A 26,002-nucleotide genomic window follows, 5' to 3' on the forward strand; every position below is an offset into this window, starting at 1 on the left:
GTTGAAACTGACACGAAACGCGCTATGTGAAACTCTCTCGGGTTGTTGGATAGATTGCTCATTAAAAGGTCATGGCAAGGTCTACATTTATTATGTAAATACTAGTATATGTAGTAAAAAAGATCTGTACATCCCACTCATGCATTGATTACTCTAGTCACTTCGCCTGTTGTTGTGTCTCAAATATCTACACCGAAACAATTGCGTCGATGATTTTGCTCGCAGCCTTCCATCCTTCTCCGGCCGGGACCTCAATCACACGGCGCTCTTTCTGCTCCAGCCCCACAAACTCCGGCGGAAGAACGTCCTCAAACTGATAGCCCTCCTGGCCTGCTAGTGCCAAATCAACAGCATGAGCAAACTTCGCTGGGTGTGCCGTCGATAGGGAAATATGATGTGTGCCAGGGTTGCGATCAATAGATCGAAGTGAAGCAGCAACTCCAACGGCAGAGTGTGGGTCAAGGATGTATCCACCAGCTTTACCTCTCGTTCCGTTGCTGACGGGAGTCGAAGGGAAACAGGACGAGTAGATGTTGCGAATAGTTTGGATGGTGTCTGAGTCGGAGACACGTTCTGATTCAAGATGGTCTTTGGCGGCATCGAGAACAGTTGGTTCAACGCTGAAGCCACCTTTAGTTTTGAGATCGCCAAGCCATCCCCGAACAATATCGCTAGCTTTTTGCCGCTGTTGATGAATATCTCCGTCTCCGCCATGAACTTTAAGGGCAAGGAACCAGAGGAGTCGTTCGAAATTGCTTGAAACGAGGATATCCATGGCCGGGCTGAGGGTTTCTTTAACACCGCTTGGCTCTGCGCCTGTGGCCTCGTTTTTGGCTGGCTTCTTGGTGTATTTGCCCGTCTTCCAGAATCGGTCCAGGATGTCGTTTTCGTTTGTCACGATGACTAGTTTCTCTGCGGGAAGGCCCATTTGTTTTGCAAACCAGCCAGCCTGTGCTTCGTTAGCCTCACAGTAAATGTACACCTATAATATATCGACCTCAAAAACTCTTGGAATCTGCTTACAAGAATATCACCGAAGTTGCCTGACGGTACGACAAACCGTACGGGCTTTCCTTTGACATATGTTGGACTTCGGACGAGGGAGAAATAGGAGTGGACGTAATAAGTCATTTGAGCGAGGATGCGTGCCCAGTTTATCGAATTCACACTCGCCAACTTGTACTTCTCGTTCATCTCTGGATCGGCAAACATTGACTTGACCATATCTTGGCAGTCATCGAAGGAACCTTCTACACTAAGGTTATGGACATTGGGGTCAAGGACGGTCGTCATTTGAGCCTCTTGGATAGGGGAAACTTTCCCCCTGGGGTGTAGAATGAATATAGAGGCATCTTCCTTTCCTCTCAGACCGTATATAGCGGCAGAACCAGTATCTCCACTCGTAGCTCCGATCACGACGAGGTGATGTCGGTCCTTACCAGTCTTACCCTGGTTTCGCCGTACAAGGAAATACTCGAAGAGGTTTCCGAGGAACTGCAGAGCAACGTCCTTGAATGCAAAAGTCGGACCGCAAAACAGTTCAAGAAGGTAGAGTTGTTTCGGCTTATCGAGGGTAACGAGGGGTGTAATATCTGGTGATCGGAAAGTTGAATAGCTACGGCTGACGATATTCTTCAAGTCTTCAGGAGGGATCTCCGAAGGGGAGATATATAGAGACATAATCTCAAATGCCAGCTCCTGAAATGTGTAATCCCGCCATTTCTCCTCCCAACCATCTGGCAGTTGGGGGATGGCCTCTGGAATGAACAATCCACCATCTGACGCAAGGCCTTTCAGGACAACATCTTCAAACGATAGCTAGTGGGAAGCGGAATTCCGTGTCAGTCTAAGGACCGGAACGCATCATCGAAATGTAAATACAAACGAAGAATGGTTGCAACAATTGGGGCTTTACTCACTCCGCACGAGGAACCCCGCGTACTCAGATACCTTTGGGAATCCGTCCCCGACATATTTTTGGCTCAGTGGATAATTGCGAAACAGAAGTCAGATATATACAAAGATAGCCAGAAGGGATGTCAATCAGCGAACAAGAAATAATTGACAACCCAGTGATTGAACCTGTTCTTGTCATTTCTTCGCGAAGCAACCAAACCTTAACTTGGAACTTGGATGACACTTTTTTTTTCTCCATGACTAAGCATAATTCCCGCCAAGGTGACTAGATGAAAATATCTACTATGAAACAAGCGGCGGAGGAGGAGAAGAAACTGAGAAGAGGGTGCGAGTGAAGACTTGAGAATCATTCTGCCTGGCTTGCTCTCTGTCTTGCTACAGTGATTGCCTAGGAGCGAGCTAAAGGATATTGCATTTTTCCTGTCACCTTTCAGAACCAATCCTACCCTACCCTCACAAGCTAAGCTATTCTTAACTACAAAAATTGCGCACGAATTGGGAAGCCTGATTGCATTGTGTACCTCATTCAACGGTGTTTTCTCTCTCCCTCCCAGCCAGCGGTTATCACCCTCCAATGAGCTCCAGATTTAACCAGGCGCTTGCGCGCATTGATGACGCTCATCGAGAGGATCCGAAAATCGTCACCGTGGACGGTTCTGAAGTCGCATACGAGCTCCACTATGCGAATAAAATGACGAAGTACCTCGAAAAGCGCGCCTCTTCTGCGTCCGAAATGCTCAAGCTGGCTGTACGCGCGCAGCATCTCCGCCGCTGGGAAGTCCCCAGATCGTCCTACCCAATGACCAGACCGGGCTACTTCGCTTGGAGGAATGCACTGAAGAATCAGCAGGCTGATATTGTCAAAGATATTTGCCTCGATTGCGGGTATGATGCAGCGGAGGCGGGGCGCGTTGCCTCATTGGTTCGCAAAGAAAATATGAAGCAGGATGAGGAGTGCCAGGCCTTGGAAGATGTAGCATGTCTCGTATTTTTGGATGACCAATTGGAGAAGTTCGAGAAAGAACATGACGAGGAGAAGATTGTGAGCATTCTAAGGAAAACTTGGGCGAAAATGTCAGCGAAGGGACATGGATTAGCCTTGCAGATTGAAATGTCGGACCGCGCAAAGGAGCTCATTACGAAAGCTCTATCTCTGTGAATTTGGATTCGGGCACAGATGCTGCATTGTTCATTTGCAGGCCCACTACCAAGAACCAAGAACCGTGCAACAGAAACTGCAAGTGACGCCAATATACTAAAATTTCAATCAATCAAAACGGATGCGAAATAAGCCCACACTATGGACACGGGTTTTGGTCCTAATGTGAATTCGAAACTGTATCTAGGTAGGTAGATCCAAGTACGAGTAACGACAGTCGGGGAACCAAAATAACATCTGGGGCTTTTGACCTATCCACCATGTTCTGTATTATCAATCAGTCGAACCAAAGCAACTGCTGCCCCCGCAGCCACTCCTCCGACCAAAACCATCTGAACTCCACCCTTTAAACCGGCTACGACATTGTCTCTTCCCTTCCACCCTCGCACAATGCCCGTTTTGATATAGCCAAACACCAACAGCGTAACAGCCATAACTCCTACGCTATACTTGAGCGCTGTCAAAACCTGATTGCAGATAATGTATGGGATGAGCGGTATAAATCCTCCAACGAAGTACCCTATAGCAAGTGTGATTGCAGAGATATAAGCTTGGTTGCGATCTGGTTCAGGTTGTTTATGGTAAAATGCCAGCAGGAATTCCATCAGCTGCTTGGGGGAGCTGTGCAATGTCGAACTCATCTCTGAAACCGGATGATCGGGAAGACTATAGGGAGCAAACACTTCTCTAACCATTGACGTTGTCTCGCAAGAGCATGAAGAGACAAGATCGGTTACCTCGCGCTTGGCTGTCTCGTATGATTCTCTAATAAAGGAAAGGTAACGGGTCAGCTTCGAGTCGTGAACCTGGAACCTTTGATTTGAAAAACGCTCACATTTCGCTTCTCGCACCCACATAACCGCCCAGCCCCATCGAGATGGCCCCAGCAACGAGCTCTGCCAGGCTGCCCAGGACTACAACTTTCGTATTGCCGAAAGCTGACAGTCCAGCACTCAAAGCGAAAGGCACCGTAAGGCCATCTGATAATCCCAATATTGCATCTGATATTACTCTAGGATTTACCCTGCTACGTGAAGCCTGACTCTCGTCCGAATCATTGCTTCTGGTACGTGTGCAGGGGACAGTTCGGTACTGCAGCCAGTCTTGCGCCTCGGGGTCGGGATCGCCTGCAGCGCGTCGCTGACACCTTCCGTGCGTACGGGGAAGCAGAGGTTCTCCTAAACAAATTCGTTCATTCTCGCATGAGTTATCAAGGCATGCGCACGAGGGGACGGGGATAACGGGGTACTTACTCGCATCCTGGCTTGAAGATCGGTGTTTCGAAAACTGATCGTCGCCCGACGTGGTTCTACCATTGTTTGGTGCCATCCACGAAAATATGTTGCGCAGAAGGGCCATGCACGTTCTCTCTTAAAGTTATTGATGGCGCCTTAGGGCATATCACCGGAGAGCAGGCAGATCGGGTCGAAGAATAGGCGTGGGAAGTCTATATCAAGAGGGCGTGGCGCACTATCGATATCGTAGAGCTAAGGACGATATCAGGAGATGAATTGTATAGGATGCCTTAAGTAAAAGAGACGGCCAACGAGCGGTTGGATGATGTGTCAAGTTTGAGTTTTTTCTTCCTTACCCCCGTTCAACATCATTTTATCTTTGTCTACCCTGCCATTTATACCTTGCCACCTCCCCGTGTGGTCCCATCCTCCAACGTCAAAAGCTTCGGTTGAGCTTCCATAGAATTTCCAATTCCAAACCTTGTTAGAGCCCCAGCCAATCAGCACAGCGATAAATGTAAGTCATTTGATTTTATGCGTCAGGAATATTCAAACGAATCAAAGTCTAGTTTTATCTCAGTAAAACTCAAGAGTCCCCCGCTCAAAAAGCAGCATTCAACTTATAGCGGCATTAAATCATTTCTACCATTTCTACACTAACTAGATTAGAAAGTGATATCACATAATCTGAGCTTACTCAATTTCTAACAGAGTGTAGAAGATGTTATCAACTGTGCCAAGTGCATCTCACTATGTATGTATGTGCTGTACATTCAAATATATTGCTTGTTCTTCCAGGTTCGTTTCAGGCACCTCCTTCTCGCTTCGCATACTCCTCCTCCATGCGCTCCTCAAACAATCGGTCTGCTTCCTCCTTGCTCAGTTGTCCGTTTCCTGATTGTCCAGTCGTATGCGATGATGGATCTGCAGTGGTTGTGGAACCCGGCTGTGCTTGTTGCGGTTGTGGGGGCGATTGCGATTGCGATTGCTGCTGCTGCTGGTGCGAGGTAGAGGACGTGGATCTGGTGCCAGCCCCTAAAGACGAGGTATTGAGCGGGATGGGCATATTGGTGCGAGTAGTGGGAGTGTTTGTGTTTTTATTTGATAGATTGCAAATTTGGGTTGAGTTCTCTATGTTTGGAAAAATATGTAGGGTAAAATGGTTCCCTTCGCAACAGGATAGGTGGCAGATTGTGGTCTTTTATAGTGGCTTTCTGTGGCAATTCACAGAGGATGGCCTTCGAAAAGTTGCCTGTCCAGTCTTACAAGGATCCGCTAAGGAGTTTAGCAGCCCTTGTTGTTGGTTATTTAGGTGTGGAGTTTTGGTCAACGTCATCGGGAAACTCGGCCAATGCTTTAGTTACCTTGCAGGGCCGCTGGATTTTATACCTCAGCCTTGGAAATCTTATTTCAAGCCAATCACGTGAACAGCTTTAAGGGATGAAGTCTCCGGGATGGCCTATTAAACAAAATCTCACAAAGGATAGACAATTAATCGGCTAGCACATGCGGCAAATGGTACTCGAAGAAGGCATTTAACAGGTAGCACGGGTTAATATGAATTCATCCCCTATTGAGTGCTGATAACTTTTCTTCTACTCCTAGCACATCAATATGGAATTGTCCAGAATCCCAAATAGAGGCAGTATATTATGGGAAACAACGGTCTGTAAACTCTTGCACTGCAGACAAGTAGAATTGCCGTTAACCAATTTTAGACATCTACAAATTCCCTATTCAACACCGCCATGTTCTCCAACGCTCATTTCATATACACTATCCTCAAGAGAGGGACTCTCAACGACTTTACCCATCGGAGCGCGACCCTTGCGTCTCTTGCCCTTTCCTTTCCCATCACCTGTGGATATCGGTGCCTCCCTTATCCAGCGTGAGATACACTCCGCCCGCTCAGTGCTAATGGGATACTCTTTACCATCTTCCTGTGCCCAGCGTTTAATGGCTGGTCCCAATTGCGGGTTAATGCCGCCGCCTTCCCTCCGGTAGCTCTCAGCTCTCTTCTCGCGTGCCCGCACCGCTGCACGAAAGCTTTCTTCGTCTTCAACACGGTCGTCCGCGAGCGCTTCAATGATCACATCGTGTTTGCGACGATCCCGCACTTCCTCCGAGGTCACCTCCTTCTTTTCAGAGCCCGGGTGGCCGGGAAGTGGGGCGGGAGCGCAAAGCGCTTCCCACGATTGCTTGAGACCTATCCAGTTGTCGACACGGTGAAGTACTTCGATCCAATCTGCTCGGGCTGGGGATCGAGGTGCGAGGAAAATTGGGTAGCCGTCACAGACGCGGGCTAGACGCGCAACCATGTGGGCGTGACGGAGAAGTTCCTTGGGGGATGTTTGAACGAGAGCATGGCAGAGAAGGAGGGAATGGAGTGCATCGGTCAGCAATGGGTGATAGGTTACAGCTTCATGACAATCGTAGTTCGCGAGAAGAGCTGCATCATCGTAGGCGGACGATATTCCCAACCCATTTCTTCGGGCAGGCACCAATTCTTGAGAGTCCGGGGGGTAAGATGGAAGATTAAGCGGGGGTTGTTCGGAGAACAGAACGGATAGCGGGTATACGTCCGTAGGAGGAAGCAGATACTGGTCTTGAGCACCCCCACCGCCTTCAGAACTCGGAGATAGCGGAGGACTAGTGTCGACACCCGGCGTGTGCGCAGTCTCTTGGAAGTGGCTGGCTTGCGCAAGAGAGCCTCTTGACCTGTCGTGTCCCCCAGGTGTAATGTTAACTTTGCGGAGAAATTCTTCAGCAATTTCAGCCGGTAAACCGGGGGTATAGTCGAAGTGGGAAAGAAACTTCACGTAATCACGCAGCGCACGACTAGCATTAGTCTTGACAATTTTCCGCGCTTCGAGCCATCGTCGATAGGCTTCTTTCCCAACAGGGGATAATGCGGGCGTGTTGCTACCTTCTCCGTCCGAATTTGTGTTTGAAGCTTGTTCCTTTTGATAATTTTTTAATGCATCAAGTGCAGAATTGATATTTTGGCAGGCGATCGTTAGATACACCCCTCCACGATGAAATAAGAGCTGAGGTTCCAAGCTACTTGGTTGATCCTTCTCATCCACCTTCAAGCCATACCTGAAATCTCTGGGCAATGGTAGTCTCCTCCTGCTCTCGCTTGCAAGCTCCATCTGATCCTGTCTGGTCCCATGCTGTGTTGCGTAGAGTCGGCAAACACCTAGCCCTTCTGTCAAGTCTCTGGCAGCACCCACAAAATCATCCTTAAAAACTCTCGTAACCGCTCTAGTTCGGTAAACAGCTCCCTCACGGGGCCTGCTTGCAATCACCTCGTCCAAGGGTTGTAGAGTGGTACACTGTGCAAGAGATCGAGAAGGGATCTTCTCATGGAAAAAGTGAACGTATTTAGCGTCTGAGTCATGTTCATTGCGCTGGAGAACCATCTTCGCCACCTCTTCCAGCGCGGAAGCAGACTGCATGGTAGCGACGCTGGCAGCAATTTCATCCAGATGGTATGCTCGGGAGAGCTTCTGGGTAGCGTGCTCCCGCATCCGGTGTCTCCGCTCCTTGCTCAATTTGGCAGTCCCAACACCTCCTCCTCCTAAGCCTAGACCTAACACCGCGCTACTTCCGCCACTTAATAACCCATTGCTAGCATTCAGTGAGTTGCTGAGGGCGGACGATGTAGTTCCGTTAGCTGCGCGGACAGCCAGATCGGTAGCTTCCTCAATCAAGCGGCGAATCTTTACGAGGTCAAAGAACACAGCGGGGTCAATGGGCTGGGGGCGAGGGGATGCATAATTGCTATATGCAAGGCTCTCCAAGACTTCTGGGGGTAACTGAAGCCACGGTCCGTGAAAGGAGGAAATGTACCGCCAGTGCCTGGTTTGGAGAGTTATGCGGAGTTTAGTAGATGGGTTACAAAGCGAATTGGACATTGGTAAAGAAAATACACTCAGCAGGGAAATCGGCATACTTGTTGCGGCATATTATCAGAGCGGAGGTTGACTGTTTAGTGGTCTTTGTCTTGGAGTCTTTTGAAGATGGTTCTGGCGGCGACTTCGATGCTGCAGAATTAATTGGTAGTGGTGACAGCGCTGTTGAGACAGGGTGGTCGTCCCTTGGGCTCCCAGCCAGTTCTTCCTTCGCACTCAAGCCATTCTGCGACTTCTTTTTCCTAGTCATGCCGGTGCAACTTGCAAGCTGGCCCAAGTCTTCTCGTAGACCTGGTGACTGGCGATTCAATGGGTCGTCCTGGTTGGAGTGGAACAATATTGACTTTTTTTTGGGTTTGGCCGAAAAAAATACTTCTAGCTTTGATATCGACATCACGTCTTCGTCAATGTTGGCGACCGCCGATATTTACCAAGTAGCTACCACAACAGGTTAGGAAAAGTTACTTCTACAAATTATTTTACTGCTTACGAATAACGGCGGAGACATCCATAAACGGAATATTACAGATAAGGCATAACATGCGTGTAGATCTCAGCAGGGCTTGGAAGTTCAGGAATGTGGTGGCGGACAAAAGGAATGCGCGAATTCTTGTCCCGGGATCTTTCAAAGTTTTGCCTATAATTTATATGTATTGATTCCATCGGGGTGTTCCCTTTCTGAATGTTCCTTTGTTGCGCAAAACCAGTGTCGAGCACATGATTCATAACTTCTTTAATTTCTCAATTAAACAGCCTCCGCTGCTCTAAATAGGAAGCAAAACGCAGTGCTTTCGTACTTTGAAGTTGATACACACCAAATAGAATGTCGGGTTTGTATAATAAATATATTTAACGTCCGGGGTATCTATTCCGCACTCAGGGCCAGACAAGCGTCTACAGCAAGACCAACTCTAAAAGCAAGACAACATACAGGTCAGTTCCGCTCACAGAAACCAGCAAGGAGTTGATTCCTACTCACCTGCCTTCTTTCATCCTCACGACATCGTCGATGAGATCCTTGTCCAGATTTGGGAACATTCCCGATAAAGTTCTTTTTATTCGCATTAGCAGACGTAGGGAGCAATAAAGATGCATCGAGATATTTCAACTTACTCGACTACATTGTTATGTTCTGCTCGCTGTATCCGGCGCGCCTCAGCCGCCTCCGCGCTTGCCTGGCGAGCGGCGGCTTCTTGAGCATCGAGCTTGCTATTTTGCTGTGGGGCGATGTCTTCTCTCCCACGCTGTCTCTCGGTTGAACGCCGCGCTTCATTTGTTCGTTGTGTGTTTAAAAGATTCGGTGGGGGGACCGGTTGTTGAGCGACTGGCTGTGGTGATTCTTCAGAGAATATTCGCCCAATAGTGGTAAGAGGTTTCTGGATTGTGCGTAACAGCCCTGCTACAGCTACGTTCTCTTCGCTGCTACCAAACTGATGGGTGTCTTTCCGTCTCGAATAGGACTCTCCTTCCGTAGAATTCCGTGGTGTCACTTCAGGTTCACTTAGTGTTGATTTTTCTGGCTGCATGACGGGAGGGCCTGCAGCTTCCTCATTCCGCTCTGCTATTGCGGATACAGCAGCCTCAACATTTCGTTCAAATTCCTCGTCGCTAATCGTAAGGCTAGTTCGATCAAGTGTTTCAATGAACTGGATAGCACCAGACTACAAGAATAGAATAGTTAGTAAAAATTATAGTATTGGGAATAAATACCACCCAATCGTACCAATGAAGATAAGTAATAGCCTGCTTCGCCAGCCAGTTTATCTTGGTTTCGGAACCGAAGAATATATTGTATATTTGAAACTAGATGTTCTGGATTTGCCTTTAAGACGACATAGATTAAGAGAGGAACAAACGAGTCCGCCGATGTATCTCCACTTTGCGCGTTCCGGAGCAAGCCTATGGACTGTCAGCTTGAGATGAAATAGGAGCCGAATGCATTCACGGTGTCGTACCAAATATCACTTTGCAGCAGTTCAAAACACATATGACCTTGTCTCGGGGAGCACGATAACCCTTGATCTTCAAAAGCTCTATCAAATTTGGTTAGGGACAGTCTTATCCAACAACGTTCCGTGCCGTACATACCTTGTTGCGCAAGAGCCAAGAAGCGTCGTCCGTTAGGGCCAACCGGAGGAATATCAAGGTGCTCTTCTCGTATCCAACTATAAATACGGACTTTCTGGGCTAATATCTCATCGCGCTCAACATCCTCCTGATGTTGCCCCCTTCGCCCAGGCCCTAGGTATCTATCCAAATCCTTCTTCCTACCTCTGCTTCTACTTCGAGAAGAAGTAGGGGGCGGTGGTATGGCAGGCGAAAACGTTTGCGAATACAACCTGTTCATAACAAGCTTTTCCATTCCTTCTTTGGCGTTGTCAAATTCAACGTCAGATACCTCCCTCCAAACTTCACACTGCGCCATCTTGTTTGTAATGAACGCGAGAAAATCGCTGATTATTTTCACTTGTTCATGAACCATCCATTGCTTTTTTCCAAACTCAGTTAGAAAAGACCGAAGGAACTTTGCTACAGGATCTGCAGTCCGATGGCGGAGTTGCTCAAGGAAACGATGGAAATCGAAGGGCTGGTCCGGTTCTGGCTCAAGAGGAGGCGGGCGCGATGCGGAATTTGAAGAGGGAGCCAACTCCGCCCCAGCAGGACTTTGGGAGTTGGTTGTGGGGGACTTCGGAGGTACAGCGGGTGCGGAGATTATGTGGGAGCCAATGCTTTGGATGGACCCTGGGCGCGATTTCCATGAATTGGAAACACAAGTTTCAACAGAACCACCTGGCGCAGCGAGGGGCTCCAAGCTTGACTTGCGCGGTGGGAAGTGTGCCTGTCCAGGGAGGAAGTGTTCGGCCAATTCAAGTCGAGGCGACATAAGTTCCCCTTGTCCCAGATGTTTCGTGTCATCTGTAAACTGGTCCATAATACTTTGTATTTCTGACTGTGAATCTTCGTCCTTCTGTACTTCGGTTTGCGCCTGCTTGGCAACGCCTTCGTCGCAGGGACCACCTCCTGGCACCTGTGGCAGGTCTTTTTCTGTATAATCAGCTGATATTTCTAGAGGTGATTGTGGCACCTGTGGCGTCTTCGGGGTAGGGTCTAGATAAGGTTTTTCATCTTGAGTGGGCGATGGTGAAGTCGAATCGATGTCTGTCTTTAGGGCCGATGGCCGTGTGCGCTCAGCTTCTCGAGAAGAAACCGCCAGCCTCTCTATTTCTTGGACGGGGATATTTATATCAACACGGTCGTCCTGAGCCCCAGGCGGGTCAGGCGTAGCTGAGCTCTGTGCCATTCCGACAATTTCAGTGTCGTTATCATTAGTTTCCTTCTGTTCTGCTTCATTCATCGTGCTGGCCGAGAATCCAGGGGGAGTATGTTCATAGCTGCCGGAAAACGGACGTGTCTTAGGTTCTGAGCCGTCTGCCTTTGAATGGTCTGTCTGCGCCCTTACGACATCAGAGCCAGGTTGCTGACTCTCTGGCTGTCGTGGGGCGTTACCTCCTGGTAGGCACTCTCGGGGCTCGGGGGAGGACATAAGCTGCACATGGAGCCTGGCTGGGTCAAGTCGTAGGGGTGAATTCAAGGTGCAGCGCCCATGCTGAGGCTCTCGTAGAGAGATAGGTATTCTCGACTGAGAATATTCGACACGGTTCCTATTAGCCTCAGGATTTCTGGAACAGCCTCTGTGTCTACGGATAGTCAAGGTATATATATATATATAATATTGTCCGATTCGGGGAGGTTCTGATGCTGTCATGCGGATTTGTCCCTCAATTCGGAATATTGTTGCACCGACCAGAATATAACTAGGTATTAGCTAAGTGGTCACATGATTATATTCAAGCGTCCGCAAAAATCGGCATCCAGAAACCATATATATATATATTGCTGTTGCAAAAATCATATCTCAACGGCGCAGGAAGCAGCTCAGAGCGCGATGTGCGGCATATTCTTCTCCTTGAGCGCAAGGGAATACGTACCGCCTGACGAGGAAACGACTCAGCTCCTGCAAAATAGAGGTCCCGATAGTTTTAAGAGGCACACTATTCACTTACACCGTCCGAAGGAAGCTGGGCAGGACTTCGAAGACGTTCCTACATCCCTCTACCTAACTTATATTTCAACAGTACTGGCTCTTCGGGGGGATCATCTCCAGGTTCAACCCCTTGTAGACTCCGCCAGCCGGTCGGTCTTATGCTGGAACGGGGAGGCTTGGAAAATCCATAACAATCCAGTTCAGGGGAATGATGCACAGTTTGTTTTTCAATTGCTGTTAAAGGCCATACAGCCATCCAAATATCCAGATGGCTTACTGCCGTCTCAAACCGCGGAGAGTCAATGTTTAATTAAGGTAACTCACACCGTGGGTGCCATTTCAGGTCCATTTTCGTTTGTATTCTACGACGGATATCACCAGAGGATCTTCTATGGAAGAGATCGTCTAGGAAGACGGGCACTACTGAGTGGATGGGACAGTTCCGGAAGTTTCAAAATTGCCAGTATTTGTGATGGGACCTCGTCCAAACATTTCGAAGAAGTCGAAGCTGATGGCATTCATATGATCGACCTTGCTGCCCTTTTCCAAACTACTGGCTGTAACGAAACCCCATCCGATGCATTGCGTTCAATATTCACCATAAAAACTTTGAATTGGAGAAACGAAATAACTCCCGATTCAGAAGGGGATTTTATTGTATGTTTACCCCCCACAATGGTCTCTAAACCCTTACCAACTAATCCTTGTGTGTAGGTATACCATTTACCTCACATGAACAAATCTGTCTTTATAAACGGGATTCCTCCACTGCTTCAAACAAACTCACCATCCATAGAGAAATTGGAGCTCAAGCTTCGTGAATCACTAAAGCTTCGACTAAGCAATATTCCAAAGCCTCCCCTTTACTCATCACATTATAGGTCTAAAGTAGCTGTTCTTTTCTCGGGAGGCCTTGATTGCACCATACTCGCAAGACTAGCACACGATATCCTTCCCATAGATGAGCCAATTGATCTTCTTAATGTGGCATTTGAAAATCCTAGAGTTGCAGCTGCGGCTGCTTCCTTATCTTCCAATCCAACAACTGCACCACTGTCCATATATGAAGCCTGCCCAGATCGAATAACGGGGCGATCATCCCACATGGAGCTGCAAAATATATGCCCCGATAGGATCTGGCGGTTTGTTGCCATCAACATTCCGTACGCAGAAACGTTAAATCATCGAGAAAAGATCAGACGCTTGATGCGACCCCACAACACTGAGATGGATCTCTCCATTGCCTGTGCCCTCTATTTTGCATCGCGTGGGATAGGGGAAATCACAAGCGATACGGACGAACATGCTAGCATACTGTATACAACAACTGCACGGGTTCTGCTCTCCGGACTGGGTGCCGACGAGGTTTTCGCGGGTTATACAAGACATGCAACTGCGTTCAACCGGCGTGGCTTCCAGGGGCTTGTGGACGAAATTGCTTTGGATGTTGGACGTCTGGGCAAACGAAACCTGGGACGGGATGATCGTGTTATCTGTCACTGGGGCCGTGAGGCCAGATATCCGTATCTCGACGAGGACTTCTTAGCTTGGGCTCTTGCCTGCCCCGTTTGGGAGAAATGTGGATTTGGAGCGTTGCCCTTAAGTCTAGCTAGCGTTCCTAGCAATATGGAAGAATTAGGAGGAGCGGAGCAGTCCTTAGAGCCCGGGAAAAGATCTCTCCGGCTCCTCGCATGGAAACTTGGTATGGAAAATGTTGCCCGTGAAAAGAAGAGAGCGATACAATTCGGATCTCGAACCGCGAAGATGGAAAGCGGGCGAAGCAAGGGAACTCAGATCCTAGCGTGAAGTATTCCGTACTCATTTGTGGTTCGAGTCCAAAGCATATCATTGGGTGCCGAAAATCTATACCCATTTGTCTCCAAGCCGCATGTCCCTCTGACAAGCCTTCCAACATTGAGGCTACCAGGAAATGAACGCAGCGATGATGACAATAAACAGATACTTCTGATGGCTAGTTATTCGCGGACAGAAAACCATATCTCTCCTTGGCCCATGCCTTTGCTGAGACATAGTGTTTTCTGCGGTGAATTTGCTTGATGCAACATTAAAAGGCAAGTCTGAGCTGTGTTCTTTTATAAGTTTTGTGATGCTGTGCAGCTTGCACTGCTACATACCAGATGGCCTTTCTGCGATGGAAGGTTTTTTCCACGCACTAAGGATCAGTGCTCTTCCAATTTAAGCTGAGAATGGTATCACGGTGTGATACTGCGCGGGAAAGGGCGCGGGGTTGCTCTCTTCATCGGGAGTCAAGTACATAACAAAAGTTCAATAGTTATTACTATGAATCTATTCCTATATTCACACCATTCATAACCTATCCTATCTAGATTTACCTGTGATCTTTAACAAATTTCTTTCCCTCTTCCTTTATATGAACCTTGAAGCGGCGGAGGAGAACTACCCCATGTCGAAACCAACCTTATGCAAAAAATGTTGTAGTGTAGGCACCAAGTACCCTTCGAGATCATTTGGCACCGAAACTGCGAGCACAAAACGCTTGAACTCCTCCAATTCGTATTCCTTAAAGTAATGGCTTGGCGCAAACCAAGTCTAAATCCCATCGCGCGTAATTTAGCAGCTGAGGGATCCGACGAAGCCGGCCGGACGACCACACCTTCGTCGAAACGAACTGCAAACTTACTGGGGGTCCTTCAACTTCCGTCTCGACTTCTCGAGCGCTGCGGGAAATCTCCCATCATCCCATCACCATACCATTCGGTCATGGAATCATGCATTTTTGCGCTAGTGCTACAATCCACACCACAGTGGCGTGGGCATCTTTTAAAACTGAACCTCCGCGTACCCCTAGCTGCGCGGGAAGCTAGGTAAACGCAGTCAGCACCATTGACGATTGATGGGTTTCTTCCAGGCCTGTCACCGAAAATGCCTAGCAGAGAAGAAGGGATTCAATGAAACGTCAACTTCCGTTGATGTCAGCCAGTCGAGCGGAGGGACATGTCGCCGGAGGAAAATGGTACTCCAGTATGGGATCTAAGCCATGCGGCATCTGGGGTGATGCCTGGGCCCTTCGACATTTCAAATTGATATACCATCGTTGTTCTCCTTGTTTTGTGTTAGCACCCTAGCAACTACATAGGTGAATAGTACTTTAAGTGAATGGTATCGTGCGATCTGTGTATGTAGGTTGTATGTAGTTGTATGTCAGAACCGTGAGCAAATCCGCGTACTTAATATTTGTATTTAGGACGGACTCTCTTCGTAATATAAAATCGAATAGACGTGAAATGCAGAAGGGATCGGACCGAGAAACTTTTTGATATTTTTCGAAGCTTTCGCATGGGGGAAGGAGCCTCGAGGCAAAACCACGGTTGAGATGTGTTCTCCAAAAATATCAACGAAAGTGGCGAGTTAGAACACTAATAAATACTCAGGAAATTTCGAGATTGGGTCTGCATTTTATCCCGAACTTTGCTAAATTTATATCGAATTTCGAGGGTAACTTGTGAAGAGACCCTTGGTAGGCTAATCACCAGATATCGATTTCAGAGTTGGGCTCCGTAGTTGGGTGCAACCAGCCCCTCTTGCTTGACGGTTTGCCCTGCTTTGTCCTTTAAATGCTAACTTACCGTTAGTTATATGTTTCGCGGCCTCTCGCTTTGATGCTTGATTCTCAATAATAATCTGCACCCATATTCCCCTTCTCGGTCTACGGAGTTCACGGGCTTACTGCGTAGACACCCCCATAACTAATCGCAGTCAGTCATGGCCTTCCCTATACAGTTTAGCATCTTGTAAGAATGGCGTTTTGGGGCGTATTTAGTGCAAGCCACTATAAGCCACTATCACTGCAGTGCAGTGGGTCTGTTCCTGCGATGTTTTCACACCGATCCGTACCTTACGCAGTACAACCTACTTGCGTAGTATCCGGAAAGCTTTAGCGCCGTAAGGCCTTCCTTATATGGTTAGATCCTAACTAAATCTTTATATTACATACACAAATATGAATTGATTAGTTAGACAATATATATAATTGTACTCCGTACGGAGTATACAGAATCAATAATACAACAATCAAAATTACAGAGAAGCCCCTATCTTCTTAGCGTCATGCCACAATTCTGCTGATTAAACCTAGATAGGAAGGCGGCGCGTACTAGATTCCATCTACTCCGTACTACTCCGTACTAGGAACTGTATTATTTGTGTACTTGTAGCTTTGCAGAACTTTGCTTTTGATTCTCCTTCACTAGTTACCAGACAAACGGACGGACAGCTACAGCCAGGTAATTCACAGCTTTTCCTATCTGCCGCTCCCAAGGCAGGTAACCTACCTGTCCATAACTACATGAAATGTCAGGTGAAATGCAGCAAAAGGTTAATCAAAGCCTAGCTGTTGTTTCCTGTTTTAGTCCTTCCATTCATTCATAAGATGCAGATAACCTTTGACGACAGAGCGGTATGCGGTGGAACGAACGGAGCTGTGGCCGGTGGGGAGTTGATGGCATTCAACGGCGTGCTCAGTTACACCGACTCTCCCCGAGGGATTAGGTAACTTAAAAGAAACCTTTGAACTTCTCCCTCACAACAGACAAATGGAGCTCCGATGAATAAGGATGATGAACCGAATTTGAGATCAAAAAGGCTAAACTCGGACGATGATGTTGTTACTTTGTGGCTCGGACGAAGCTTGACGAATTGTTTGACTTCTTTCAAACAGCTTGTTCGACCAAAGAAGGGCAAACATTTGGCTGTGGAAAAGCTGAACCATTTTATTATGGGAGAAGGCGAAGCGGCCTTCGAAGTTTGGAACTACGGCTGTGCCATACCTGATAAATATCACACAGTTCTTCTTTCTGTATTATTTTTTTCCCGCCAGAAGGAGGAAATTTCTCGTGAACAGACAACCAAATATTTAGCAGCGATCATGATAACGACCAAGGATCATCGTATTATTATTTATTGGCAGTCGCATTTTGCGCCATTTTTTGGCTGGGCTTTGCTCCTCCCAAGATTATGGACACCAGCCCCCAAAATACCCCTCCTTTTCAGGGTCTCTAACCAGTGACCAACCACTATTCCGGGCTAAGGCATACGCGGCCGGCACAGTTCCCGGACAATAATGGACCCATTCCGCCAGTTTTCCATGAACTTTGCTTTTGGATTCAGAGTCAAACAGGATATATGCGAAGAGTGCCGGCTGGTATGTGCAGTGCATTTGCAGCTGATTGTTGTTCACGGCAAATGATTCGAAATATTGTTTGACTCAGGCAATCCTTACTCGTTAAGTGAAATACCGCCGGTCCTGGAAGACAACCTAGCTCTTTTTTTTGAAAATACGATGGAGGGCAGAGCTGAGACAGTTCTGAGTTGTCATGGTGCGAAGTAGTTCATCATAGTCAGTCTGAAGTAAAACAGAAATGGCTGTACGAATGGATGAATGGGAAGGAGAACGTTGCCGTGGCCGTCAACAATAATCGCAATGTAAGGACATCATCCCTTTGAGATCGGTTTCGGTAGAACTAGTGGTGGTTGAGCATACTGCGTAGACATAGTTACATAGATATACTCCGTACTCCGTACATACCTCTCCGTGTCTTGCGGGGGGAAGTCTCGGATATCCCAACCGTTGTTCAACTGGGGTAATTAACTTAATAATAATACTGGGGCAAGTCTCCGTTGGGTCCGGCGGCGGCACTTCAGCCTCACTAACTATGAAAAAGCGTAGTACATGCATTTGTATGGGTGGTGGGAGATGGGCGATGTACCGTACCCCAGCACGAGCCAACTCGTACTAGCCTAACCTGGCCACATCCACATCCAACCACCAACCTTTCATCTCCTCCACTCCAACTCTCTATCCCATCTCATCCCACACAATCTCACCCACGGCCGTCGACTGTTTTCGATTTAGATCCTCTTTCTCTCCCTATCCTTGTCGTCCTTGACAGTCTGATCACTGTCGCTGTCTTTCTATCCTTTTCTCTGTCTGCGTCTGTCGTTCGCCTCCGTTGGACTTGCCCCGTACGCCCGATTACGAACCGCCCAACTCTGCAAACTTTGCCTGCCGTCCGCCCTCAACCCAACGCCACTCATTAGATTCCACACACCCAACACACCCACAAATATATAGGGCTGATAAAATCTGGTTCTAGGTAACCTGGAATTGGCTGTCCTCTGACGGCTGGTTCCGTTTGAACCTTCCTGCGAGATCCGCCTACATATGCCTGTCTCCCCTATCCCCTCTTGAAATTTATTTATTATCTGGCTTGGTTACATACCTGCACAACTTTGACCGCACCTTCTACTTCGTTAAGGACTGGCGTTAACATACAGATACCGTTGGATGGCTGTCTACGTTTGCTGAGATCAAGGAATGGTAATGCGCCGTGTGGAGTCAGAATCTGATTTCGCCTATACTCGCGCCCAGTAATCGGCACAGCAGTCATGGCTACAAGCACTCAAGCGGGGACCTTCCCCATACAGCCGACAAATACCAGTTCCTCGGACAACAGTTCCGGGGGTCCTACGAGTTCACCTTTGCTATTCTTTGTAGCGTTGGGGTTTGGTGTGGTTTTCACCAATCTCTGGTAAGACTTCATCAATCATGGCGGTGCTAGAAGCGATATTGTTAAGTCTAATTCGGAATGTCTTGGTAGGATTATCGTTGGCGTAAAATACTGCTTCAGGTACAATCAGCGCAACAGACAAATACGAAACGAAGAGAATGGCGACCCCATTGATCTGGTTACCGTTCCAAGAACCCATCGGAGACGGCGCGAAAAGAAGCTTATGAGCATGGACGATGTCAATGCCCGCTTTCCTTTGATGAAGTACAAAACCTGGCGGGCAACCCGTGCGGATGAAGGGCTTCCAACTGCTGGGGGCATACAGGCGCCAACTAGTAGACCGCAGAGTTTGAAGAATGAAGGGGGAAGCATCATACTCTCATCCGCAGAAAACCAAGAAACTATCGTCCAGAGTTATCCGACCACAAATGCCGAATCATCAAATGAGCCAAATCCACAAACAGAGCCGGAAGGCGTAATTCTGCCTGCTGTGCAGAAGGAAACCATTGCTTCTAGGGTGGAAAGCAGGCCCTCAACCGAACATTTAAAAGAAACATCAGGATCCATGGAGGACGACGATGACGCCGATGAACACATCCGTAACGCTGTCCCTGCCGAACTACTTGCGAACCCTGGGGATACCTGCGCCATCTGTCTTGATACGATTGAAGACGACGACGACGTCCGTGGTCTCAGCTGTGGTCATGCGTTCCATGCATCCTGCTTGGACCCTTGGTTGACAAGCCGACGCGCATGTTGCCCTCTATGCAAAGCTGATTTTTACGTTCCGAAACCGCGCCCGGAGGGTGCGGAAGGAAACCAGACTAGCTCTTCTGGTCGCAGCAGGCGCAATTTGAATCGAAATAATGACCCTACAGAACCAGAGCGCGCTTTCTTCGCTGGCCGGGCCAACCCGTTCGTGTCGCGCCTCGTACTTCCAGGACGCTTCATCACCATAGTTCCTCCCGATGAACGATATCCCGGTTTCCCGAGACCTGTTTACGAACTGCGAAACTCATCTCGTCGAGGGCGGTCCAATTCTTCAAATAACGCGGCAGATGGCTCAACGACATGGAGATCACGACTCCCTTCCATTAATTTCCCACCTATAACCTTTTCTCGATTCCGGCTTCCAGGTAGGAGGAACCAGAACGCAACGGAACAGGCTTCCACCACCCCTAATGAACCATCGCCACGGCAACTTGAATCGGGGCTTACCTGAATCTTCTTGTGCTTCGCAAGCCAGATCCATGCAACCAGACGTGCGTAAATGCCGTAATGACTTGCCAATCCCAGTGTATAATTGAGGAAGCCGATTTTTCTTTTCTCATATCTTAGCAATGCACCACCTTACCTTTAAATCTCATATGGACATATATCCCGGCGAACACTCAACGATTACCGCTTTCAATCATCTCACGCCTATTTTTGGTGCATTCCTACATCCTACACTCTGTATTCTGATGAAGCAACGGACTGGCGCCTTTCTAACGGACTGACCACCTTCCACTAGCTAGATATTTCACTCGCTATTCGCATTGCTCTAGGCATTCCAAGAGTAAGATCAAGTTCCCCGGTTGGATTTAGGTATTATCGAGGTTTTGGCAGGAGTACTTCATTTCCGTTTTCGAAGAATAATTTCCTCAGTCCACGAGAGAAGGCTACCGCGCTCACACGCCACAACGCACACCTTCACATCTATATTATATATACGCAACGCGCAGAAAATAGCCGTTTGAGATGTTACGTTTCCATCTGTACACACCACATATTGCACAGACTCCCACCTAGCGACATATGTTCACCCATCCTGGCCTATCGTGTCTGTATTTCGTTTCACGTCTCCAGTCATATCTGTCACGTCCAAGGTGGTTGATCTATTCGCATCACCACCATAAATTTATCACGACCGATCATACATCATTCCCAAGACTTTTAACGCAGTATACCCCAATCCCACTCTCCTCAGTCGACAAATGGTTCCTTTAAGACTAGAAACCTATGTGTATTTTTCCCCACTATCATGCTTTGTTATGCGGACCCTATTATTGCCTTGTGTAGTCTTTTGTGTGTGTGTAGCCCCTTTGCACCTCTTCGTCCACGTTGGTTCTTTATTTTTTTACTTTTTTTATTTTTTATCAATCAAATCGAGCGAACTGTATTTATTTGAGAATTTTCCTATTACGTGTTTTCTTTAGCCAGCCAGATATAGCCGAGGCCAGGTCACATACAATAAATAACTTAGTTATCTTTCTTTGTCTTTTTTTTTAAAAAAAAAAAATATAAAAAAACGGAGTCACGGGGGACTCGTCAGACCATGGAAAGGGAACCAGAGTAAATATTTTGATTTTTTTATGTAAGCTAAGCTCTTTGCTCAATATGGTATAATTGATATTATTTCCCCTATCCAATATCTATCTGTTTTCTGATTACCGCTCCCGGTGGCGGGCTGACACCTGACCCGTTCCTACAGGCATATCCGGCCAGGCAAAAATTTCACTCAAGTTTCCTGTTTATTTGAGAGAGCATGATCGACCATGCCTAGAAAACATTAAGCACATAACATACATACATGTACACCGGTGGTATGGGGGTACATGTGTGTGTATTGTATACATGTACTTGTACATAATTTTAATGGGCGGCTACGGTGACAGTGCCTCGATGCCCGGAACCGGTTTACAGAGACGAGGGTCAGTGTAAAAGACCCAGGCCCACCGGTTTAATACATGCACTGCCCCCTGTTGGAGCATGGCGCTGTGGTTTTATTGAGTGTGGGGAACGAACGGTTATTATTTACGTTTACTCGAGGGGAATATGTGAGACATTGGGGAAGGGCGTGTATGGTATGTGTGTAGGCGGTGGCATGGGCTAATAGCTAATGCCTGTGTAGAGTGCGGATTGCAAAGCAGGATGATTAGGAGATTCTCAGTGTGCTTTGGCGTTGGCAGGGGGGTTCTAGTTCGAGGCGGTGTCACTGTATGTGGTTTGTAGCGAGCGTGTAAATAAATTGCATATTTGCCAACTGAGCGGCATGTAAATTCGGTCAGATGGTCCTTGTGCTGGGTGGGTGATCGTAGTGACCTCAAATAACAATGGGTTTATCGTGATGGGAAAAGTGAGAAACTGGCGAAATGAAGAAAAAGCAGCAAAACACCGGTCGCTTGAACCATTATCGTTATGTATGTTTAATATGGAGTTAGTTAGCACAGAGGTATCCAAGGATGGTGATATATACTACAGGAGACACAAACCAAAAACCAAAAATGGAAGCCAAATTTGGAAAAGAGAGAAAACCCCGTATAAAAGAGATCTTGAGTTGGCAAAATAGATGCAGCTGAAACAAAATGAAAGCAAGAAGCGAGAAAATAGATACGAAAATGTAACTCAGGCAAATACCCACACGCCAATATGAGACCGATAGGAGCAGAAGAAAATAAAATAAAATGGAGAAGTAAGAAATAAACCGTTCATTTTTGCGGTTTTGGCACAGCAACCCCAGCACCAATAACGCTAGGCAACTCTTCCATCCCAACACTAAAGAGCAACCGGATACCTCCCGTAACCGCAATAACCATTAGGATCGTAAGGCTAGCAATAATAAAAAATGGAATGCTGACGTCCTTCTTCTGGCATGCAGCTCCACCCCATTGGACAGTTTTGACGGTACCATCGTCGTTCGTCCGCACAACAGTCCGGTGGCACTTGCAGGCGAAGCAGTCTCCCTTCGCGTTCTCTTTGGATGCAAACTTTCGGTAGCACGATCCGTGGCCAGAGCAATTATTTGTCGCTTCTGTGCAGGTCTCGTTGCTGCTATAGCACACGGGCATCATAGTTGAAGGAAATTTGTGGCCTCGTCGGACGTTTCTTGAGGATCTTGCCTGTATAGTATTCGGCAAGCCGGGCTTCGTTTCTTCAGATCGGTACTTAAGCGTGTGGTACGATGGCGAAGGAGAAGTAAATATCATGACAGAGTCCTGTTTGGAGTCCTTTGCCAGAATACTAAGTTCTGCAATGGTTGCAAAGACGGTTTTCCGTACTGCGGGCGTGTTTGACTGCAAAAAGGGAGATTAGCTGTGTTCGGTCCAAATATATAGGATTCTGTAGTTAGATAATGCGTAACTTACCGTAGATGAAAGCCGCAGAATAGCGGTTGCGCATTCACCTCCCCAGCCCTTGGCACCTCGGGCCAGAAACTGGCGGAATGCCGCTTCCTCCAATATCGAGCTCGTTGCCGAGAAGACATCTTTCTTTGAGGGGCATTGGTTTGCATTCTGAATATAAAATCTACTATTAGTGACTTGAGCGTAAGGGTTTTCAAATTTTTGAGTGGCTCCCACCAGAATTAACGTGCCCTGAAGTCGACCATCTACCTCAAAATCGTATAGACATGGTTTTGACGTAGTCAGCATAGCGGAGGAGTGAGTGAGTAGGTTTTCAACAAAAGATTCCGAGACTAGGTCAGCAGGCGCAGAGGGAATAGTGAAAGAATCGGTCGAATATTTTGAAACAGACGCAACTATTGACGCTTGGGTTAGTATTCTCGACCTGGGTGTCAAACAATTTCTGTCGACGACATACGATCAGGGACATCAACGCCCTCCCAAACAAGTGCCATCTTCGTTGAACAATCGCCAACCGATGTATCGCCCATAATAGGTGTTTGTGCTCCTCCAAACGTATTGAGATCCCGGATAAGGATCTCGTCGACTTGGCCTAACGTTGAACCATCTGCGAGATCTAATCGGCTGGCTAATATTAGCCTCGCTGTCTCTGGAGTCACTACTCGGTTGACCGGTGGCACAGACTGTTGCCGTGTATCAAATGTGTAAGCTCTGGCATCGTAGGCGGCTACACCGGTGATCGCAGCGAGCGAGAGGGGGAGAAATGATAGCAGGCGCCTCATGCTGCAATATGGCTGGTTGACAGCACGACCTACGGAAGGAGAAAACAAGGCGACGAGTGGAAGACCCAGCCAATCCCTGGAGCTGGGAGATCTATAGAGTTTTGGCCTCGTAGTAAAGAAGTTGCAATAGTGGTGTTGTGTCGATTTGATATCGCCCTCGTCGTCGGCGCGTGCGGTTGAACCCCGAGCCCTGGCGTTGGAGCTTCCCGATCCGGCCAAGCGCCTGAATTACCTATTTAGACTTAGCGCCCACTGGTCTCTTGGCATGTCGGAGCGCAACTTACACAAGTAAGGTTTGATATTTGATTGCTGTCAACAAGAATTCTGGGGATTCCTCCTTCTAGCATATAGAATTATCTATTTCTCAATGATATATCCGATTCCAATTCAGATTTAAGCTATTATACCACCTCTTTTTTATATGTTTTTTTTTTCTTTCGTTCCTCTTCTGCATGGTTGAGATAGGACTGACTAGCTTTTCAAAGCTTGGCTGCGACGATTTAAGTGAATTTCTTGCTGTTTGAATCAGGGACCAGAGATGATTCGTAGGCATGACGAACATATTGCTCCAAGTGTATCGCTTGGCTGGGCGTGACTAATTGATGTCATTATGAGCCCACATTTCATGTCTCTGCGCTACATCCCAGGCTGCTGAGAAGACTACAATATATAAATAGCTATAACAACAGTGCTAGTTAATAGGGGATGCTTTATCCTGCTGACTAGAAAATCTTATTCGCAATGTCACTGAATATCTGCGTTACCGCTGTAGATGGGCCATACTGGCCATCTCATCACCGAACTGCTTCTCACAGACGCCAATTTCAAAAGCAGTTTGACTCAGCGGGCTTTCGCTTCATCCTGATGCCAGCCGTTGCAAAGAACTGGAAAAGAACTGGAAAAGCTGGGTGCGAAAATCATTCCGCACATGCTAGGAAAGGCGCAGAAGCTAACTAGGACGCTGGAAGAGACAGGTGCAGATACTGTATGCGTTATTCCGCCAGCGCATAAAAGATAAGTACAATATTACTTGTGAATTGATCGAAGCTACAAAGATGGCCAATGTGCCAAACACGTACTTTATTAGCTCCGTCGGTGCAGACCTTGCTGAGAGAGATAAGCTACCTAGCCCTCGTCAATTCATTGATTTGGAGTGCCCTTTATGTCGTGCAAAGGAGACCCTTCAACTTCAACAGGACATAGCCCAGTGGTAATTCGGTTAAGCCCGAATATACTCTCTCAGAGAAAGGATTGCTATGTCAATAAGAAAATACAGCGCTGGTTTCTATGCAGAAAACCTCTTGCTCTATTCCCCTCAAGCGAAGGAGGGTTACACTACCACTCCCTATTGGGAAGCAGAATAAGTTTGCTCCAACGACCTTAGGACTAAGCTGCCGTTATTGATTTTGATATGCATTAGTCTAACATTGCCACAGGATCTAGCTCAAGTTGTCGCCCATGTTCTCACAGGTACATATCATGTTCCCATTGCCCAGAAGTTTAACATATATTGCCGATATTAACATCCGCCAATCCTTGCTGCGGGAGAGGAGCTTGCCACAGCAGCCAGTCAAGCGCTAGGCACACCATTGAAGTTTAGCACCTTCGAGTAAAAATGCCAAGTTTAAAAGCAAGATCCTAATTTAGTATTTGCTTGAGCAGGGAGGAAGCCAAGAAAATGTTACGCGCGCAAGCAGAAAGCAACGAGTCTGAACTTGAATATCTGCTCGAATATTATTCTTTGGTTTGTGAGGGAAAAACGAACTATATCTCTACCACTGCGTTCCACGACGTGACAGGAAGCCATCCTCAGGAGCCTCCGGCTTTTTTTTAAGACATACAGAGATGAGTTTGTGCCTGAGCATAGCAACAAAAAGAGGAAGACTGGCAAGTAAGAGCCCCAGGGCCTGGTCGGTATTAATGTTTCGCTTGATTGCGCTTCTACTCTTCTCTTGATGAAAAGTATATAGCTTATTGAAAATTTATTTGAATTATTCTATATCATTGCTATCCGTGTCATCCATCAAGCGGCTGTTAATCATCGCGTGAGGAAAGATTTCCATGCTACTACAATCAACAGGGGTTCGCATTCTTACTACTACAATAACTACGTCATGCTCGAAACGCAAGATAAAGGAAACATACCGATCGTGTTAAACTAGTAATAGAGTATTCCACGACGCATCAGTGTACCTTGGAGGGTGCCCCCTCATTTTGATGGTTGTCGTAACCATGATAGCTTCGATTCGAATTCGTTGGCCGATTGCATCTGGAACAC

General features: G+C 47.4%; 9 protein-coding genes across 9 annotated transcripts; 4 read left to right on the top strand and 5 right to left on the bottom strand.

The window, feature by feature from the left end:
• Window positions 1-20: 20 nt before the first annotated feature.
• Window positions 21-2,241, bottom strand: BDBG_00961 (threonine synthase). Its single transcript, XM_002628007.2, has 3 exons — window positions 1,920-2,241; window positions 1,024-1,818; window positions 21-949 (listed from the first exon to the last, which is right to left on the bottom strand). Exons 1-3 carry the CDS (start codon window positions 1,971-1,973, stop codon window positions 188-190), a joined length of 1,611 nt encoding a protein of 536 aa, XP_002628053.1. The 5' UTR covers window positions 1,974-2,241; the 3' UTR covers window positions 21-187.
• Window positions 2,202-5,590, top strand: BDBG_00962 (glutamyl-tRNA synthetase). The gene has a single exon (XM_031720130.1). The coding sequence runs from the start codon at window positions 2,492-2,494 to the stop codon at window positions 3,074-3,076; it is 585 nt and encodes a 194-aa protein (XP_031576172.1). The 5' UTR covers window positions 2,202-2,491; the 3' UTR covers window positions 3,077-5,590.
• On the bottom strand, window positions 2,251-5,655 carry BDBG_00963 (calcium transporter). Its single transcript, XM_002628009.2, has 3 exons — window positions 4,330-5,655; window positions 3,912-4,254; window positions 2,251-3,841 (listed from the first exon to the last, which is right to left on the bottom strand). Exons 1-3 carry the CDS (start codon window positions 4,433-4,435, stop codon window positions 3,328-3,330), a joined length of 963 nt encoding a protein of 320 aa, XP_002628055.1. The 5' UTR covers window positions 4,436-5,655; the 3' UTR covers window positions 2,251-3,327.
• Window positions 5,656-5,731: 76 nt separating this feature from the next.
• BDBG_00965 (uncharacterized protein) lies at window positions 5,732-8,619 on the bottom strand (the record flags this gene model as incomplete). Its single annotated transcript, XM_002628011.2, has 2 exons — window positions 5,732-8,172; window positions 8,267-8,619. 2 exons carry the CDS (start codon window positions 8,617-8,619, stop codon window positions 6,045-6,047), a joined length of 2,481 nt encoding a protein of 826 aa, XP_002628057.2. The 3' UTR covers window positions 5,732-6,044.
• Window positions 8,620-8,631: 12 nt separating this feature from the next.
• Window positions 8,632-12,579, bottom strand: BDBG_00966 (guanine nucleotide exchange factor Vps9). Its single transcript, XM_002628012.2, has 6 exons — window positions 10,314-12,579; window positions 10,181-10,258; window positions 9,949-10,124; window positions 9,339-9,886; window positions 9,205-9,276; window positions 8,632-9,136 (listed from the first exon to the last, which is right to left on the bottom strand). Exons 1-6 carry the CDS (start codon window positions 11,989-11,991, stop codon window positions 9,091-9,093), a joined length of 2,598 nt encoding a protein of 865 aa, XP_002628058.2. The 5' UTR covers window positions 11,992-12,579; the 3' UTR covers window positions 8,632-9,090.
• BDBG_00967 (asparagine synthase (glutamine-hydrolysing)) lies at window positions 12,085-14,648 on the top strand. Its single transcript, XM_002628013.2, has 2 exons — window positions 12,085-12,927; window positions 12,985-14,648. Exons 1-2 carry the CDS (start codon window positions 12,172-12,174, stop codon window positions 14,074-14,076), a joined length of 1,848 nt encoding a protein of 615 aa, XP_002628059.1. The 5' UTR covers window positions 12,085-12,171; the 3' UTR covers window positions 14,077-14,648.
• A 172-nt stretch (window positions 14,649-14,820) lies between these two features.
• BDBG_00968 (uncharacterized protein) lies at window positions 14,821-15,553 on the top strand (the record flags this gene model as incomplete). The annotated part of the gene is made up of 1 exon (XM_031720131.1): window positions 14,821-15,553. One exon carries the CDS (start codon window positions 14,821-14,823, stop codon window positions 15,118-15,120), a length of 300 nt encoding a protein of 99 aa, XP_031576173.1. The 3' UTR covers window positions 15,121-15,553.
• A 2,417-nt stretch (window positions 15,554-17,970) lies between these two features.
• On the top strand, window positions 17,971-22,053 carry BDBG_00969 (RING finger domain-containing protein). Its single transcript, XM_002628015.2, has 2 exons — window positions 17,971-18,839; window positions 18,909-22,053. The coding sequence occupies exons 1-2, from the start codon at window positions 18,697-18,699 to the stop codon at window positions 20,038-20,040; spliced, it is 1,275 nt and encodes a 424-aa protein (XP_002628061.1). The 5' UTR covers window positions 17,971-18,696; the 3' UTR covers window positions 20,041-22,053.
• Window positions 21,400-24,172, bottom strand: BDBG_00970 (uncharacterized protein). Its single transcript, XM_031720132.1, has 5 exons — window positions 24,009-24,172; window positions 23,400-23,956; window positions 23,159-23,337; window positions 22,946-23,092; window positions 21,400-22,873 (listed from the first exon to the last, which is right to left on the bottom strand). The coding sequence occupies exons 2-5, from the start codon at window positions 23,722-23,724 to the stop codon at window positions 22,289-22,291; spliced, it is 1,236 nt and encodes a 411-aa protein (XP_031576174.1). The 5' UTR covers window positions 23,725-23,956; window positions 24,009-24,172; the 3' UTR covers window positions 21,400-22,288.
• Window positions 24,173-26,002: the final 1,830 nt, after the last annotated feature.

Source organism: Blastomyces gilchristii (genome assembly GCF_000003855.2).
Source record: "Blastomyces gilchristii SLH14081 genomic scaffold supercont1.2, whole genome shotgun sequence".
In the NCBI taxonomy this organism is placed as follows: domain Eukaryota; kingdom Fungi; phylum Ascomycota; class Eurotiomycetes; order Onygenales; family Ajellomycetaceae; genus Blastomyces; species Blastomyces gilchristii.